Source organism: Ahaetulla prasina, chromosome 1, assembly GCF_028640845.1.
Source record: "Ahaetulla prasina isolate Xishuangbanna chromosome 1, ASM2864084v1, whole genome shotgun sequence".
NCBI classification, from domain to species: Eukaryota; Metazoa; Chordata; class Lepidosauria; order Squamata; family Colubridae; genus Ahaetulla; species Ahaetulla prasina.
The window spans coordinates 202,100,611-202,118,230 of record NC_080539.1 but is presented as its reverse complement, the minus strand read 5'-3'; the positions used below and the strand labels follow the sequence as shown (position 1 = coordinate 202,118,230).

The 17,620-nt window shown below is 42.2% G+C and overlaps 2 protein-coding genes across 2 annotated transcripts; both read right to left on the bottom strand.

Annotated features, from left to right (window-relative positions):
• Positions 1–294: 294 nt before the first annotated feature.
• LOC131199817 (uncharacterized protein K02A2.6-like) lies at positions 295–2,544 on the bottom strand (the record flags this gene model as incomplete). The annotated part of the gene is made up of 2 exons (XM_058186053.1): positions 295–996; positions 1,369–2,544. Coding segments are annotated over 2 exons (1,878 nt in total), but the record flags the coding sequence as incomplete, so codon positions are not given.
• A 137-nt stretch (positions 2,545–2,681) lies between these two features.
• On the bottom strand, positions 2,682–3,915 carry LOC131199691 (uncharacterized). Its single transcript, XM_058185763.1, has 2 exons — positions 3,152–3,915; positions 2,682–2,703 (listed from the first exon to the last, which is right to left on the bottom strand). The coding sequence occupies exons 1-2, from the start codon at positions 3,829–3,831 to the stop codon at positions 2,682–2,684; spliced, it is 702 nt and encodes a 233-aa protein (XP_058041746.1). The 5' UTR covers positions 3,832–3,915.
• Between the last annotated feature and the right edge of the window lie 13,705 nt (positions 3,916–17,620).

Sequence of the window (17,620 nt, the reverse complement as noted above, 5' to 3'; positions counted from 1 at the left end):
CCACGTTTGCCCCGGGTTTGAGTCAGCTATGGGTTCAAGCATCGGATAGTCAGGGCTTATTTCGTCTGATTCTGATTTACCGGTTATGCGTTTCCTTATTTGGTCTATGTGGCACTTCCACACCCGGCCATCCTCTGTCTCTACTAGATATGATTTTGGTCCTGTTATCTCTAGGATTTTTCCTGCTAACCAGGTCGGGCCCTCGCTGTAGTTGTGTGCCCACACTAGGTCGCCTACTGCCATCCCTCTTGTTTTTCCGTGTGCCCCTTTGTAACCGTCTGGTGTGTAGTTTGGGTTTAAACGGTCGAGTGGGCACCTCAGTTTCCGACCCATTAATAACTCTGCCGGGCTGCGGCCAGTTGTTACACAGGGGGTTCTGTGTTGGACTGCCAGGAATGTATCGATTTTTGTTTGCCAATCGCCTGGCCTGATTCTGGACAATGCTTCTTTTGCGCTCCGAACGAAACGTTCTGCAAGGCCGTTCGTCGCAGGGTGGAAAGGCGCCGAGAGGACATGCCGGATGCCCTCCTCTGCCAAGTACCCCTCAAACTGGGTTGCTGTGAATTGCGGGCTGTTATCGGAGACTAAAGTGTCGGGCAACCCGTGGGTTACAAATAGGTGCCGTAGGACTGAAATCACGGCCTCAGCTGTCATGGATCTCATGAGAATGATTTCCAGCCATTTGGAGTAGGCATCGACTACTACCAGAAAGGTTTGGCCGTGGAAGGGGCCGGCAAAATCGATATGGATCCTAGACCAAGGGCCCTGGGGTCTCTCCCATTCCCGAATCGGGGCCGTTGGGGGTAGCGGTCTGGACTCCTGGCAGGCCTGGCATTTCCCTACCCTTTCAGCAATTTCCATATCCATTAAGGGCCACCACACATAGCTTCTCGCTAGACCCTTCATTCTCACGATCCCTGGGTGGCCTTCGTGAAGGAGCTCCAATACCTTTTCCCTCAATTGCTCTGGGATCACCACTCGATCCCCCCATAGCAGGCACCCCCCTTGAGCTGAGAGTTCCCCACGTTTCTTTACAAATTCTTTAAAACGCTCGCCTGGCGCAGCGGGCCAACCTCTTTGTACCCAACCCATTACAGTCCTTGTTGTAATGTCCTTGTACGAAGCCCGAGCCACCTCTTTGGATGTGACTGGGCCAGAGTCCAAAGAGTCAATTAGCAGAACTGGTGTCCCCGGAGTGGGGTCTTCGATAGTCTCTGGTAACGGGCATCTGCTCAGGGCGTCCGCATGCCCTAAGTCCTTCCCTGGCCGGTGTAGTAGTTTGTAGGAATACGCCACTAGGAAGATAGTCCATCTGGTCAGTCTGGGCGAAAGTGCCACGGGTGTTGGGCGGTCGCCTGCCAACAGGCCTAGCAAAGGTCTATGGTCGGTGATGATCTTGAAATCACGACCAAATACATATTCGTGGAATTTCTTTACCCCGGAGACTATAGCCAAGGCTTCCTTATCAAGCTGGCTATAATTCCTTTCAGCTGATGACATGGTTCGGGAGTAATATGCAATAGGGGCTTCTGTGCCATTTGGCACCCTGTGGCTGAGCACAGCCCCCACCCCATAGGGAGATGCATCGCAGCTTAACACTAATGGCAGCGTGCCATTGTATTGGATAAGGAGGCTATCACTCGATAGGAGATTCTTTACCCCTTGGAATGCCCTAGCTTCCGCCTTTCCCCAAGACCATGCAGCTGTCTTTGCTAGTAATTTATGAAGCGGCTCGGCTACTGTTGCCTTATTTTTCAAAAATACCGCGTAGAAATTGACCAGACCTAAGAATGCCTGCAACTCCGTTTTGTTCTTTGGAACCGGGGCCTTCCTGATGGCCCGTACCTTGCTTTCAGTGGGGTGAATCCCCTCCCTGTCTATCCGGTAGCCCAGGAATTCCACAGATTCAACCCCGATCTGGCATTTGTTCAGTTTAACTTTGAGACCGGCAGACCGGAAAATGCCCAAAACTTTTCGCAGCCTTACCCCTAATTCCTCTAGATTCTCAGCGGATACCAGTACATCGTCAAAGTATGGTACCACCCCTGGTAGTCCCTGCAGTAGCCGCTCCATTAGGTTCTGAAATACCCCTGGAGCCACACTAACCCCAAACTGTAACCGGGTACACTTAAACGCCCCTCTGTGAGTCACAATTGTCTGCGCTTCGGCTGTGCTGCTATCTACCGGCAGTTGTTGATAGGCTTGGGTCAAATCTAGTTTGGCAAAAACCTGCCCTTGCCCCATTGAGTGCAGTAAGTGCTGTACCACCGGGACGGGGTAAGCACTCTTTTGCAGCGCTTTGTTAAGCGTTGCCTTATAGTCAGCGCAAATCCGGACCGACCCGTCCGGTTTGACTGGGGTGACTATAGGGGTCTCCCACTTAGCATGGTCAACTGGCACTAGAATTCCTTGGTTTACTAGTTTGTCCAGTTCCTTGTCAATCCTGGGCTTTAGGGCGAACGGGACCCTCCTAGCCTTTAGACGGATAGGGGCAACTTGGGGGTCTAAGTTAAAAGAAATAGGGGTCCCCGTGTACTTGCCCAGGCAGTCTTTGAAAACGTCCCCAAATTCCTTCATGAGTGCGTCTTTGAGGTTGACTTCGTTTCTGAAGATTCCAGTCACTCCCATGCCCAATGCTCGGAACCAGTCCAGTCCCAACAAGCTTGGCAGGTTCCCATTGACTATGATGATGGGCAGAGTTTTCTTGTATTGTCCATACTCGACGTGGACGTACGTTACCCCTCGAACAGGGATGCGATTCCCTTGGTAGTCTTGTACCTTTAAATTCTGTGGTTTCAGCTTGCGCTTTGCGATGGCGGGTAAGGCTTTCACGAGAGTGTCCCAGGACATGATCGTGATCGCTGAGCCGGTGTCCACCTCCAATCGGCATGGCACCCCCTCAATCTTCGTTTTCGTAAAGATTTTTTTTTCTAGGCGTGTTGCTGCGTGACCCACTCTCACGACAGTCTGATTCAACTTCGCGCCTTTTTTGAACTGACCAATCACGGGCCGCTTCGCCGTTCCCGCGCTCTGGTTGGTCAGTTTGAATTTTTGGCGGGAAGGTTGGGGTGCTCGACAGACCTGTGCTAGGTGCCCCTTCCTGTCGCACCGCCGACAAGTCGCATCCTTGAAATTGCATTGTTGTCGTTGGTGTTGCCCTCCGCAACTTGCGCAGTCACCCCGGTCTTCTTTCTCCGGCCTCCCGGTGTGGAAGACTCCTTCCTCTTCCTCACCGTCCGACTCAGCCTGGATCTCCTCGTTGTGGACCGGGGTTGATTTCGCACCAGCCGTTGGTGCGAGCGGCTTTTGTAGGGTTTCCGCCACTTGGGTAGACATCTCGTGAGCCCTGGCTTCGTCCAAGGCGTTTGCCAGCGTTAGGTTGCTTTTAGACAGCAGCCGCCTCCGCAAACGGATGTCCCTGACCCCGCGGATGAGTTGCTCCAGCAATGCCTCATCCAAGTCTCGGAACTCGCAATGTTTTGAGGCTTTCCTCAGGGCGGCCATGTATGCGCTGATAGACTCGCCCTCTTGCTGTCTGCGCTCTCCGAATTCGAACCGTTGCACATACTTGGACGGCGTTGGTGCATAATGGGCTTTCAATAAAGTCTGCAGAGTTTGCCACGGTACCGACTGTACCGGCGTTGGCTCCGCCAGGGATTCTGCAGTGTCGAAAACTTCTGGACCGCAGTGGCTCAGGAAATACGCTCGTTTCCTGTTGTCTGAAACTCCTTGAAGTTCGTTCGCCTCGAGGAAGCACTCGAAACGAGCCATGTATGACCCCCATTTTTCCTTAGCTGGGTCGAATGGCGCTGGCGGTGTGTAGCCGGACATCGCTGCTTTCCGCCCCTTGTTTGCTGGGTTCACGTCTTCCTGGTGAGTTCAGCTCTTTTCCTGGCGCTCTTAGCCTCGAAATCCCACCTTCGTCGCCAGTGTTAGATTCGGGCAATAACGAGGCAGGAGACCAGGATAGTGACAACAGCTCTTTACTATATGGTGAACCCAGCAGCAAGTGCTGGGAAAAACCTCTCTTTATATACAGTTTAGCCGGGGGCTTCAACCAATCAGCAACGTGCTTTTTTCCCGCCAAAACTTTTAAAGATACATTACACTAACAATAAAAATACAGCAAGAATTCATGACTCTGTCATATAACCTTATCTGTATCTGTTAGCCCAAATATTGACTTTTACATCATTCAGTCACTAATAGGTGTAATATGGAACTAAAGGGAATGTAAGTCAGACTGCATTGCATAGATTGGGCTCTGAGGAATTTTAGTAAATTCCAATAACAAAGGTAAAAATCATAGGGTTTCCCCAGTGAGTCCACATCAAAATCTTGTATTTTGAGCATGAGTTACAAATGTTATGAATATCACCTCTCTCAGATTTATTTTACACTCCAAGTGAAGAATTAGAGCTATTTAGATATATTTTGTGTTTTCATTTTTTAATAGAACTTTTTTAATTTAAAGAAAAATATATTTCCTGGCGAAAGCCATTCTTTATAACAAATGCGGATCTTTTAAAGCATAATCTGCTTGGAGAAAAATGTAATTCAAAAGTGACTACAGTATTGTAGACACTTATTGTATATGGAACTTGACTGATATGCATATTTCTCCTTTCCCTTACATTTTTGTTGAAGAAATGTGGGGGATATTGAGCCAGAATTCTTTAGACCGTCTACTGCTACCGAATACCTCTCACCGGCCCGTGCGCTCTCACAGAGAGGGACTCCTCAGGGTGCTGTCAGCTAGGCAGTGTCGTCTGGCGACGCCCAGGGGAAGGGCCTTCTCTGTGGGGGCTCCCATCCTCTGGAACGAACTCCCCCCAGGACTCCGTCAACTTCCAGACCTCCGAACCTTCCGTCGCGAACACACCTATTTATCTGCGCAGGACTGGACTAGTTTTTAAATTTTATAGGGGTTTTAATTGGTTTTAATATTTATACTATTTTTAATAATTTGGCTTTTTGAATAAGTTTCTTAATGGTTTTCTTAATTTGTATATATATGTTTTTTATTTGCCTGTGAACCGCCCTGAGTCCTTCGGGAGATAGGGCGGTATACAAATACGAATAATAAATAATAAATAAATAAATAAATAAATAGAGGCCAAAAGCTTCATTCTGTTTCTTCTTCCCTTTCCCACCCACCATCCTAGTTAGGCTCAACAGAATGAGGCGTGAGAGCTAGGGTGGAAAAATTACTCCTTCTCTTCTTAGTCATTCTCCAGTGAATTGGGAAATGACCTCTTTGAAAGATAGCCCTTCGTGAGGTAAAATAATCCTTAATGTCAGACAGAACTCAACTGCAATTAGCTAACAGCAGTGTATTTAAGGGCAGGGGAGGGAGAGTCAACAGAAAATGGTTGATGGGAATGTTTTTGCAACCAAGTAGAAGTATATTAGAAAATTGGCTGCCAGCCAACATAACCATTGGGGAGAGTAGCCAGTCGAGGCTGCCATATTATAATCTTAGGTTTACTCTCTGAAAATGAAGAAGTAGTGTTTCATAATGAGATGTCAAAACTGAATCAAAAGGTCTAATTACCACTGATGTGAGTTGCACACTTTCTAAATTGAAATGTCCTACAAGGGTGGGCTACAGGGAGGAACCAGCATTGTGTTTGAAAGCAGCTTGTAGAACTAAAAAGCCTTGTTCTCCACAGGCGCCTGGCAGGAGCTAAGCCATTCATGGGTAATGCACACTTTTCCAACTACTCTGAAAGTTGAGTAGGTCTTCACTTACCTACTTCATTTTGGGAAAGCAAAACAACGGGAAAAAATTTTCTGATGAAACTCCGAAATGAACTATTTAAGCCCTGTGTGTTTGCTGTGCACCCCAATCGCATAACACTTATTCACTCACTGAAAGCAACAACTGAATTATCCTGCCAAATCCATTGTGTGTCAACTTGGAAATAAATATTACAGAATTCAAGGAAAAGTATTCCTTGGTATGTTTACAGCTGTGGAAGGTATCTACTTATGTTTACCTAGAAGATAAGTATACGTTATATAGAGGGGCTGAGAGCCTTTCCCCCTCCCTTTTCTGACCATGTACATTTCCACTGCAACCCGCCATCTCCAAATTCTATATATGTCCTCCAGCCTTTAATCTTGCCCACCTATTTCGTATAACCTAGTTTTCTATTGAGTGCCACCCAACTGCAGGCTGAAGAATTGGGATGGTAGTGTAAAGTGTGGACAGCCTCAATTTATTCTGGCAGGCAATCTGCTGGCCAGAGTTCATTTATCTAGGTCTGAGGCAAATAGGAAACCCAATGTGCAGCAATGGATGTGATTATAGTAGGGAAGTTTTCACATTCTCCATGCACAGGAGAAATTTGTGTATGAGGCACCTCCTTAATGGTTGGTTCATGTGATGCATAACTGTTCTACTTATTACACATACTGAAAATGTCACCCACGAGAAGTTGGCAGAATGAGCCTACAGTTGCTCAAGGGTTCAGGTGGCAATTGCAGTCACCGCATTGGATGGGGCAAAGCCATAATTAGCCTAGGATTGAACTGGCATCTCATAAAGCATATAGCCTCTGCAGTATTGAGCTTCCTTATTTGCATCCATAACTTTCCAATATCAAATATCTTTTCAACTTTTTATGTAGAAGAAAAAGAGAAGGAGGACCTTTGGAGCTGTTCTGTAATAGAAATCTTTCGTCTTACAGTGAGGAGACAAGACTACGAAGGATTTGAGAAACAAGAATTAATTTATTATTTGCGCAAATAGGACACAGACCCCCACTCACGTGGAAAACAAAAGTCTGAGCCTCAAGCAAGGCTCAAGCATAATCTTTTATACCTTTGGTTACAGATATCACATAAGAAAAAGAAGAAGTTATCCTAATTGGTTGTCACAGACAAAAGCCCATATATGGACTACCATTATCATACACCATCCAGATACATATGTTGATGCATACGTTGCTATTGATGCCCCTTTCTTACCACATATAGTTACTGAAACAGGTTACAAAGAACAGCATGTAGAAATATTCCTGTGCTTTACAGAAAGCTTGCAACACCACACCTCTGCCAAGCAATATACTTCCGCTTTTATGCGACACGTCAACTTCTATCTCTAATACATCTTGTTATAATCCTAACAAATAAACATAAAGCACTTGTATTATAAAGCATTGGGGTCCTGCTTCAGTTCCATGCAATCTGAAAATCTACAAAGGTGAAATCCTTTACCAAAGTATTTGCTGGCTCATTCAGGATGTTAAAACTTGAGGCCTGAACTTTCTGACATTCAAGGAGCTTGAATAAATTCTGGCAATTTTCAAGTTTTTGCATCTCCGAAATAACACAGCCTTCATTATTTTCTCCTTCACTGCTTCTGAGCAGGAAAAATTTAGGTCAGTGTTGAGGCTGAGTTACTGCTGATAACTGTCAACAAATAAATCTCTGCCCCATATTTCATTCTTTATGAAAAATAAATGAGCATAGGGCATGGAAATTGACAATCTCTCTGAAACAAAATCTGTTAGCAAGCCTATTTGCATTTTGAAATTACTTTTGAAGAAACAGTAATGGGCTTTCCACACCAAGGATGAGACATGGAGGACAAAATTAGGGCCTAGGCCACCGGAGTCTTTCCTGAATCCTTCATTTGATAATACTATGTTTCAGCTTCAAAATGTAGTGCTCACTAAGGTGAGCTCAGGGCCAAAGTGCACTTACAAGTATGTCCCCTCATTAGTCAACAGCAAATGTGTGAACTGATCCACTAGCTGAATTGACATTTAAGGGCAGTCTATAACTTTTTGTCTGCAATGATGTATTTCTCTTTATTTCTGATTTACCATTTGATGCAGCTAACAAGTGACAGACATACATATCTGAAATAGTTCTTAGACCACTGTAAAACTTTGCATCCTTTTCAACGAGCCAAAAACAGAAGATATCAAACCAGCTGTTTTACTTCATCTTCTAAAACAGTGTACAATGCTACTGGGGAAGTCACTTTACATTGGTTAGACAATTGATTTCATTAATCACTAAAATGCAGATTAGTGGATGGTCAGACCATATATTATAAGTTTACAGCCAAAATTGAATTCTACTAATATCAGACAGAAAATTCACTATATATTTATAAATGAGAATAAATAAATAAATAAATAAAACAGCACAAATGTTTACTCAGCTTATTCTTTCCAACTTGAGTATAATGTAATTAAGCAAGATTGAAATATCATCATTCATTTCCAATGTGCACTGGCATGTCATTAATTGATATTAATCAGGAAATTGCCATATAAATACAAAGACTATAGGGACCTATATATGGCTCATTACACTAATATAGCTTAAGAAATTGACTGAATTTTCATCTGCTATCTATGAATACTAACATAATAACTGATTAAAATTCTACTTGTTACCTAAGGGTCACTTTGCATGTTCTGAGAAATAATGCCACACTGATTATTAATCGTCACACAATCCTGGGAGTGTGTAGAAGACCTAATTGGGCATCTTCCCTATATTCAAATGGGTCAATTCCATCTACACAGAGAATTTAGTTTTGTGCAGAGTAAATGCACAAGCTCTCCTATCTCTATTTAACAGTAATGCTGACGTACCCATTTGTATCACTGCCTTAGTAGCTACACAGCAGCAACACGTAATTGCTGTTTTTAATTTCCCTAATGCTTTGGAGCATCGCTACATCCATTGTTCCACAGTTCTATGGGAAATTTAAAATGGTTACTCAGCAAGTTCACATAGAAATCCCCTTCCAAATCTATTGGACTTTGCTGGGATACAAAAGTCTCATCAGCTACTCAAGCACAGCCTTAAGTCAGGTCCTCCTATAACATGAGAAATGAGTCTAGGGATCAATCCTATCAATATTTTTAATTAAACTATTGAGATCTCAGTCCCACATGAGTGAATGAGTACTTTGTTCCATTTGATTTGGAACTTTTTACTTCATAATTCACTTCTTAAACAGCATGGAAAGTCACTTCTTAAATAGCATGGAAAGTGAATTAAAGATACGAACAGAGGAATTATACAGAAGTGTAACTAGCCCATTCTATTATTACAATTCTGTGTCTAATCCACCACCTTTTATCATTTGATACTCTGGGATCTCTCGAGATTTATACAGGAATTAAGATCCTGCCAATCATTGCATCCAGACTATAAAACCTTAAATGATGAATGCTTTAATGATGAAAGGGATACAGTCCTCTGGTTTTAGCCAAATTATGTTCCCTAAAATCTCCTGCACTAAAGGAATCAATCCCTTTTCTCCCTCCCGTCATAATTTGAACACTGCTTCTCTCAAACGTTTGTTTGCCTCATTCACTTTTGGTAAAACAGTATGAAAGCTTTTGATTATTTCAGAAATATTTGTTTAATCAGAAGCCTCAAAGCCCAAAAGGCTACCACAAATTTTAGCTGTGACTTCCAGAGCCTCTCTGCTGAACGTTTCCACGGAAATGTTATTTTGATATGGCAGAAGTAGAAAATATCAAATACTTGGGCAGTGCTTAAATATTAATGTTAACAATTGTGAAAGAAAGAAAGCTAGAGGAAAAGAGGAAAGTTCCTAAATAATAGGAGACAAAGGGCTTAGTACACTTCTTAGGAAGAGTGTTTCTTTTCTTTTTTTTAACTTTTTTTAAAAAAAATTTATTTATTTATTTTTGTCAAGTATGTCTTTTATGACAGATACAAGTGTAAACATAATTATAAACACATGTAAAGGGTATGAATAAAAGAAAACATTAGGACAGGGATGGTAGGCACGCTGGTGCGCTTATGCACACCCCTTACAGACCTCTTAGGAATGGGGTGAGGTCTACAGTAGACAATCTAAGGTAAAAGTTTTTGGAGATTTGGGGAAGAAACCACAGAGTCAGGTAGTGCTTTCCAGGCATTGACAACTCTATTACTGAAGTCATATTTTTTGCACTCTAGTTTGAATCGGTTTACCATGAGTTTGTATCTATTGTGTGCCGTTGTATTGTTTTTGTTGAAGCTGAAGCAGGGGTGGGTTCTAAATTTTTTTACTACCGGTTCTGTGGGCGTGGCTTATTTTGTGGGTGTGGCTTGATGGTCATGTGACAATGGGTGTGGCTTGGCAGTTATGTGACTGGGTGAGAGTGGCTTGGCCGTCATGTGACTGGGTGGGCGTGGCCAATAACAATAAATAATAAAAATAATAAACAATGTATACAAAACAATAAGAGGTACCAAAAACCAACTTTCACACTTTACACACACAACACAACACAACTGACTCACACACAATGTAAAAGCAGCTGCACTTCACCCAAAATGGCCCCTGCAACAAGCAGGAACCTCACACAGCCACAAAAAGCTCAAAAACCAACTTTCACACTTTACACATACACATCACAACACAACTGACTCACACACACACACACACACACACACACACACACAAAATGCCACATACAGCTTTGTGAGATTCTGTGTGTTTGTGTAGTTAGAGTGAAACACTACAGAAACACACCAAATCTCAGAAAGCTGCACAAATATTTTATTATTTTATTTATATTTTTAAGATCAGGGGTCTCCAACCTTAATAACTTTAAGGTTTGTGGACTTCAGCTCCCAGAATTCCTCAGCCAGCAAAGGCACTGAGGACATGGATTGCAGGAAGGCAGAATCAGTTGCAGCTGATGCAACTGATTGGAGAAGCTGAAGGAAAGCGAGCCCGAAAGGAGCTTACTTAATTAAGTAAGTGAGGAGGGGGGATTGGGTGGGCCAGAAGAAAAAAAGTTTTTAAAAGGCTCCTCTGAAGATCTCAGCTGAAGTTGCCTAATAGCAGCCCAAAAGCTCTTAACTCAGCTGGGATTGCCAGAGGACCTTTTAAAACCTTTTGTTTTAACAACTTCTTCGGCCGAAGAGGTTGTTCAGTCACGCGATCATCAGAGGTTTTTTTTTTTTACTTTTAAAAACATTTTTTTGGCTGAAGAAAAGAGGCTTTTAAAATTAAAAAAACCACAAACCTCTGATGATCCGGGAACCAGTTCGGGGGCGTGGCCAGCCAGCCATTACTACTGGTTCTCTGAATGCCAGAAGATTTTTGCTACCGGCTCTACAGAACTGGAGCGAACTGGGGGCAACCCACCACTGAGCTGAAGTATTCATTGGCTGGTAGGACATTGTGGCAAATGATTTTATGTATTATTCTTAGATCAGACTTTTTGTTGCGAGCGGAGGAGTGGAGGACTCTTCTTGTGAAATATCTCTGGACTCTTCAATTGTATTAATGTCTGATAGGCAGTGTGGGTCCAGACAGATGAGCTGTATTCAAGAATTGGTCTGACAAAAGTTTTGTATGCCCTAGTTTGCAGTTCAATATTATCGGACAAGATTGTATGCCTGGGAAGCATACAAGAAAAGGCCTATGAGCTTATAGTCAAGTTTCTAAATGCAGGCACCTTCAGGAGACCATCTCCTGTGGATCTGAGTTCATAGTGCGAATGACAGTTCCAACAAGAGCCAAGCCCTCAATTATTTAGGGCTTTACAAGTCAATGTATGACAATGTTTTGAATATATTTTCAGAACCATTATGTAATACAAGTTATATGGACGGTGTACTTCAGTTGATTTTCTAAGTCCATCTTTCATTATAATCTTCCTAGATAACAATTCCATTCTTTGGTTGAATCCTTCAAAAGGGTAAGGGTGGTCTGATTAATCAGACTAACACATACATAGAGACTAACACATACTCCTTTACAATTATCCATTTCACACATTGTATTAGTTGAACAGCAGAAGAGGGTAGACTATTCCCTAGCACAGAGAGTGGATTATGATAAGATATAAAACAGATTGAGATAAACAGACACAGTAGAAGAATGGCTAGCTATCTCTGGCAATGTTTGTAGTACAAAGACAGCCATTAAAAATCCACCTGCTTATCTTATATGATAGCTTCTTTAGCTACTCTAATGTTTTCAGAAGACTATCTTGGGGCTGCATATGGCTAAAATGCACTTGATTCAAGCAGTCCTTCTTGATGTGTTTGATCAAAGCTCTGATTCATTGGCTTTGAAAACTCACAGTTGATCTTCCTCAATATCTCTAAACAGTTGCTCAAGGCATTGCATAAATGTAACAGCTCAAGATGTTGCAGCATGAAGCCTCAGTTTCTTTGAAGATAAAATTCTGCTCTAACAAAGGAAAGCACTTCCCTTTTTTTTCTGAAGAGAAAAAGTGGTGCTTTCACAAATGCAAAGAACAGATCTATTCATGGTTGTTGTTTAATATCTGCCATGCTCATCTTTATGCAAACTGAACATACAGTATGCATTTCAGTTTTAAAAAGAAAAGTCAATAGACATTTTCCTCTAGAACTTCATATTATAATATGAATCAGCTGATTACTGTTTTTCAGAATGCAAAATATTAAGATCAGTTTGCCCCTGCTGTGCTAATCAAAGACTTTCAAATTGCTGAATTAGCATATATTTATTTGAATTAAAGATTTTCTACCTGTGATATTAGCCTTTCTGATTTGAGGTTCAGATTGTCCATATTTTGTTCTATGGGCGTGGATAATATTCATGGCAGATATTGAAGAAAGGAAATCACAGGAACTACCAGGGGTAGTAGTTAAGGGGTTAACCTGTAAACCAGGAGACTGTGAATTCTAGTCCCGTCTCTAGACCAGCCCCTACCCTTCACCTATTTTCGGCCTCCACACGTCACATTTTCGGCCTCCAAATGTCCCATTTTAGACCCGTTCCAGGCTGAGGGGATCACCACAGTACATTGCCACCTATCGCTGCCTATCGTTGCATTTTTGACTGGTTCCAGGCAGAAGGAATTGCCACTGCCACCGATCCCCCCCCCCCCCGTCTAGAAGCAGCCAAATATACGACGTGCAGAGGCTAAAACTGAGGTGTGCAGAGGCCAAAAACACAATGTGTGATGGCCGAAAACACGATGTGCAGAGGCAGCAATCAGCGGTGATGTGATGTGGCGATCCCCGCAGCCTGGAATGGGTCTAAAAAGGAGCATGTGAAGGCCAAAAACACGATGTGGAGAGGCTAAAAACCCGACATGTGGAGGCGACAATAGGCTCTGGCGATCCCCACAGGCTGGAACAGATGATTGGTGGTATTCTGGGAGGCCAATCCAACCACCAATCAGCTGTTCATGCTAAATCAGGCTGCAATAACATTCTGAAGCTGACCAGGCTGTTTGCTGTTTGCTGCAAGGATGCTAGCCAGGTGAATACCAATGGATGCTGGTAGGCAGAGGCAGAATTTTTTTTTCTTATTTTCGCTCCCAAAAACTAATGTGCGTCTTATACTCCAGAGCGTTTTATACTCTGAAAAATACGGTATGTCAAGGTAACGAACTGAAACAAGTCAGCACTCCAAGACTTTCAGTTTCCTCAAAGTACTGCTTTATTGAGTACATCATTTTGGCACATATGATCTTAAAACCAGCTCTGGCTATTTCCCACACTTTCAGTACAATTAAAGATTAGACAGCTCCTTCCTTCCTTGTCACAGGTCATATTGTCCAGTTAAGTGTTCTGGCATCTCCTTGGTAACCTCTTCCAGTCTCTGGCCAGCACCTGTTGGGATGATCTTGGTTCCCATAAGATAGGAAGTTGTTGGATGTCTGATCTGACATTCTAAAGCTCCCTCCTCCTCTTCTTAGAACTGTTGTGTGAAGTCGGAAACACATCTAACTGGACTTTTAACCTGGGACAGACCAGACAGTAACAGCAAAGTTTGAGAAAGTTGGAAATAGAAAGAGGATAATCTATACTAAAACAAATCACTGAGCACAGATGTCACAAAGAACTGTGGCTAGCTTGACACTGAAAATAGAAAATGTTGATCCTGTCACATGCATATAAAAAGGGAGGGGGAGAGAAAACATACAGATCATGGTTTATTTTCAAGGTAGAAAATGATGTTTTCCTATTAAAGATGAATAGATCAGAGTCTTTCTTCCAAGGACCACCAAGATTTTCAATTTATCAAGAATAAAGAAACATAACATCTCATCCAAGACTTCATAAGAATTGCCTTAACTCTGAAGCTCTTAAATGGATTGCTTCCTCACAAATGGTTTACTTGCGTATTGTTTTCAACTCCTATTCCTGCACAAGATCACTGATATCAGAAACTAGATTAGATTACATTAACAGAATTGGAAGGGACCTTGTAAGTCATCTAGTCCTTTCTATCATCATGGTTGCCCCACATCCATTTCTTGTTCCCCATTTCCATGAACAAGTTTGCAGTGGGCTCTGCGGAAATGTGTCTAAATAGATTCTCTGAAAATAATAGCGAATGGAATCATTAAGCATTAGTATCCAATATTTGAGGTATTTATTTCAGGGAGATAGATAGATAGATAGATAGATAGATAGATAGATAGATAGATAGATAGATAGATAGATAGATAGATAGATAGATAGATAGATAGATAGATTTGAGGGAGCACAGTAAAATGAGTATAACACATTTCTCATTATGCCTCCTGATGTTGTGAGTGGGATTGTCAAAGGCCTTTCCCACTCAGCTGCTGCCAACACTTTACCACCTCCTCCCTCCCTTGCCCATGATCACTAAAAGAAGTAAATGGTGCTTCAGTTTTGACAGTGCAATCAACTGTAAATATTCTTTTTTTAATTACACACTAATGAAACTTCAGAAGATAAGGACTTGACCTTTACAGGATTCCTACCAATCCAGAGAAAATGTTTCACATGTTCATTAGTTCACTTGAGAGGAAGCTTGTAGAGCTTAAATGCCAATGGAGCATCTGGAAATATCAAGTTTACACAGCTGCTAAAGGAGGTTAACTCTGATCCATGACAGCAAAATATAGAGTTTAACAGCAAAACAAAAACGGGGATCAAATTATCATCCCAGCTGTTGATGAGCATGCCATTTGCCCTCTAGTTTGAACATTAGGATTTTGGGAGGTGAGTGGCTCTGCACCAGAACAATGGCCTTCACCTTTGGAAGGATCACAAAAAGTCATCTGGCTATTTGAAACTGTTCTATCTATAATGCTGGGAAAGCAAGCTAAAAACCAGCAAAGAGGAATATGTGCTTTTTTCCCTTCCCTTGTCTCCTTTATTTTAATTTCACAACCCTGTGAAGCAGGCTAGTTAAAAAAAGTGATTTGCTCAAGATCACTCACTGTTAGCTAATCAGATTCCATTCTGAATTCTTATCCAACATTATACACATTTGCCCTCCGAATGTTCAAAATGACTTTTTTTATAACAAACAGGTATTATCATGGTTATGAAAGAAATCTATGTGTATAAAAGCGAAATATCACTCATGCGTCAACACAAAATCTCCACAATCATAAAGTCAACTTGAAATTTGCCATGTATGTTCCTCTTGGCTTCTAAGTGCTCACTAAGAAAGGATTTTTCGAAATGACCATTAGATCATTAGTATTTCCTATATTATGATTAACACACTCTGATGCTAAGGAGTTCTACTCCCCCTCCCCACCTGAAAAGAAATCTCTTCCAAATGCAAAACACAAGCAGAGGAGAGGAGTTTCAGTTTTACTTTCACAGCAGCAAGCAGCTTTACTACAGAACAGTTGAGCTAAGCCACACCCAGGCTCCTTCTTGTCTCCTTTTTGCTCACACAGCAAATACTGTTTCACTTTCCAAACAACCCTCTGATGCTAAGGTGTTCTACTCCCCCTCCCCACTTGAGAAAAAATATGTTCCAAATGCAAAACACAGGCAGAGAAGAAGAGTTTCAGTTTCAGTTTTATTTTCACAGCAGCAAGCAGGGGATAGGATAGGAGAGGCTTCTGTGGGGCAAGGCTGAGGGAAAGAAGAGGATAGGATAGGGAAGGCTTCTGTGGGACAAGGCTGAGGGAAAGAAAGGGAGAGGAGAGGCTGATTGTAACTATTCATTAATTTTCAAGGTGTAAGTATTGATTTATCAAGCCCAATCACATAGTTTTGTAATGGAGCACAGGTATTCAGATGGTAAGAAATATATGAAATCAAACTTAACTTTGCTTCATTCTGTGCTTTTTAAAAAAGGATATTTTCCTGTGCATTTTTCTAGTGCAAGCAATTGTCTCTAACATTTTTGCATATTGTTGTCATCCACATGCATTGCCTTTTTTGCATTTTCCCATAATAAATGTATTTCGGTACAGGATGCTTTGTTTGGGAAACCATATACCAAAATTGAGGAAGTGTGAATAACAGAAGATGACTGTTTCATTTTGCAAAAATGTTCAGGAACTGTGAATGAAGCCAATTTGAATTAAAATCTGAATGTAACAGATTTCAGTGCCATTCTTAATTTTTACTGGCACTAACTTCTATTGAATGCACTACAGATCTGAAATTGGGAAACAATAGTTCCAGTTCATTTAATGTCATGGCAACTTAGAGCTTTTGCTCCCTTCATTTTTAAAATGACTACCTTAGCCATATTTAGACCAGAAACGTCTGATCTACAAATAATGGAATATAAGCAATACCTTAGAAATTAACCAAAATCTAAAGAGAGGGAAAGTTAGATCTTTCTACCATAGTAACAATACTGTCATAGGTTAGTATTGATTAGTATAACTGTTATGTATTTCCCTTTCCAAATATGATACAGGTAATTCCCAGGTTACAAACATTCCCTTAAGGAATGATCAAGCTACGTGATAAGCGCCCCTCGCATTTATGTACAAGTCCCAAAACTACGAATCTTGCAGTACCACGGCAATTGTTCGCTCTTATGAACAACTGCAGAGGCTATGCAACATTGGTCCTGCACATTGCCAGCTGAAATCAAGCTTCTAAGGGGCGGATCCACCCCTCAGAAGCTCCATTTCGACCAGCAATGTGCCAGAAGAGGCCTGCGGGAGCCCAAATGTAGCATCGGAGGGGCACACGTGGCTGAGAGGCTGGAGAGGAGATTTCTTGCTAGATCTTCACAAGGAAAGTGATCTGCTGTGGCAGGTTGGGTCGGGAGGAAAGAAATTGTGGGGAGCATGAGATATTTCATTGGATCAAGGAGGTCTTGGGTAGTCTTAGACAGATGTCCTGTTCCATCACTAGGCTCCCCCATGGCCTTCCCCATCCTGAAATAACTTGTGTGCACTTAACGAGCTTTGCATTTGATTAGCTAATGTGTGGGCGAAATGAGGGAGTCATTCTGTTCAAGGTATGAGATTCTCTCCCACGAATCCTTGGATTACAAATGGAATGGGCAGGTTCCATTATATTCGTAACCTGAAACTACCTCAGTGATGGGATTCAGCCAGTTCGCACCACTTTGGGAGAACCGGTTGTTAACTTTCTGAGCAGTTTGGCAAACTGGTTGTTGGAAGAAATCATTAGGGCAGAGAACCAGTTGTTAAATTACTTGAATCCCACAACTGGACTACCTGTACATTTTTTAACCTCCTCCAGGCTCACCATAAATGAAGTGTCTAAAGTCAGTCATTAGGGATAGAGCTGAGAAAGGAGGTACATTTTTCTGATTGATAGCTCCCGATTCCAATCAAGCAATGATTTGGATTCCATTTTTACTTGCAATCACATCACACTGCTTTTGGATGAGATGCTGAAAGCACCTACCAGAAAT

What these genes read in the sequence shown, in the direction of transcription:
- LOC131199691 (XM_058185763.1), bottom strand. Translation starts at nt 3,831, where the DNA reads ATGTCCGGCTACACACCGCCAGCGCCATTCGACCCAGCTAAGGAAAAA. An exon ending in GCAAGTTGCGGAGGGCAACA is followed by an intron (nt 2,704 to 3,151) that starts CCAACGACAACA and finishes GGACAATACAAG; the next exon opens with AAAACTCTGCCCATCATCAT.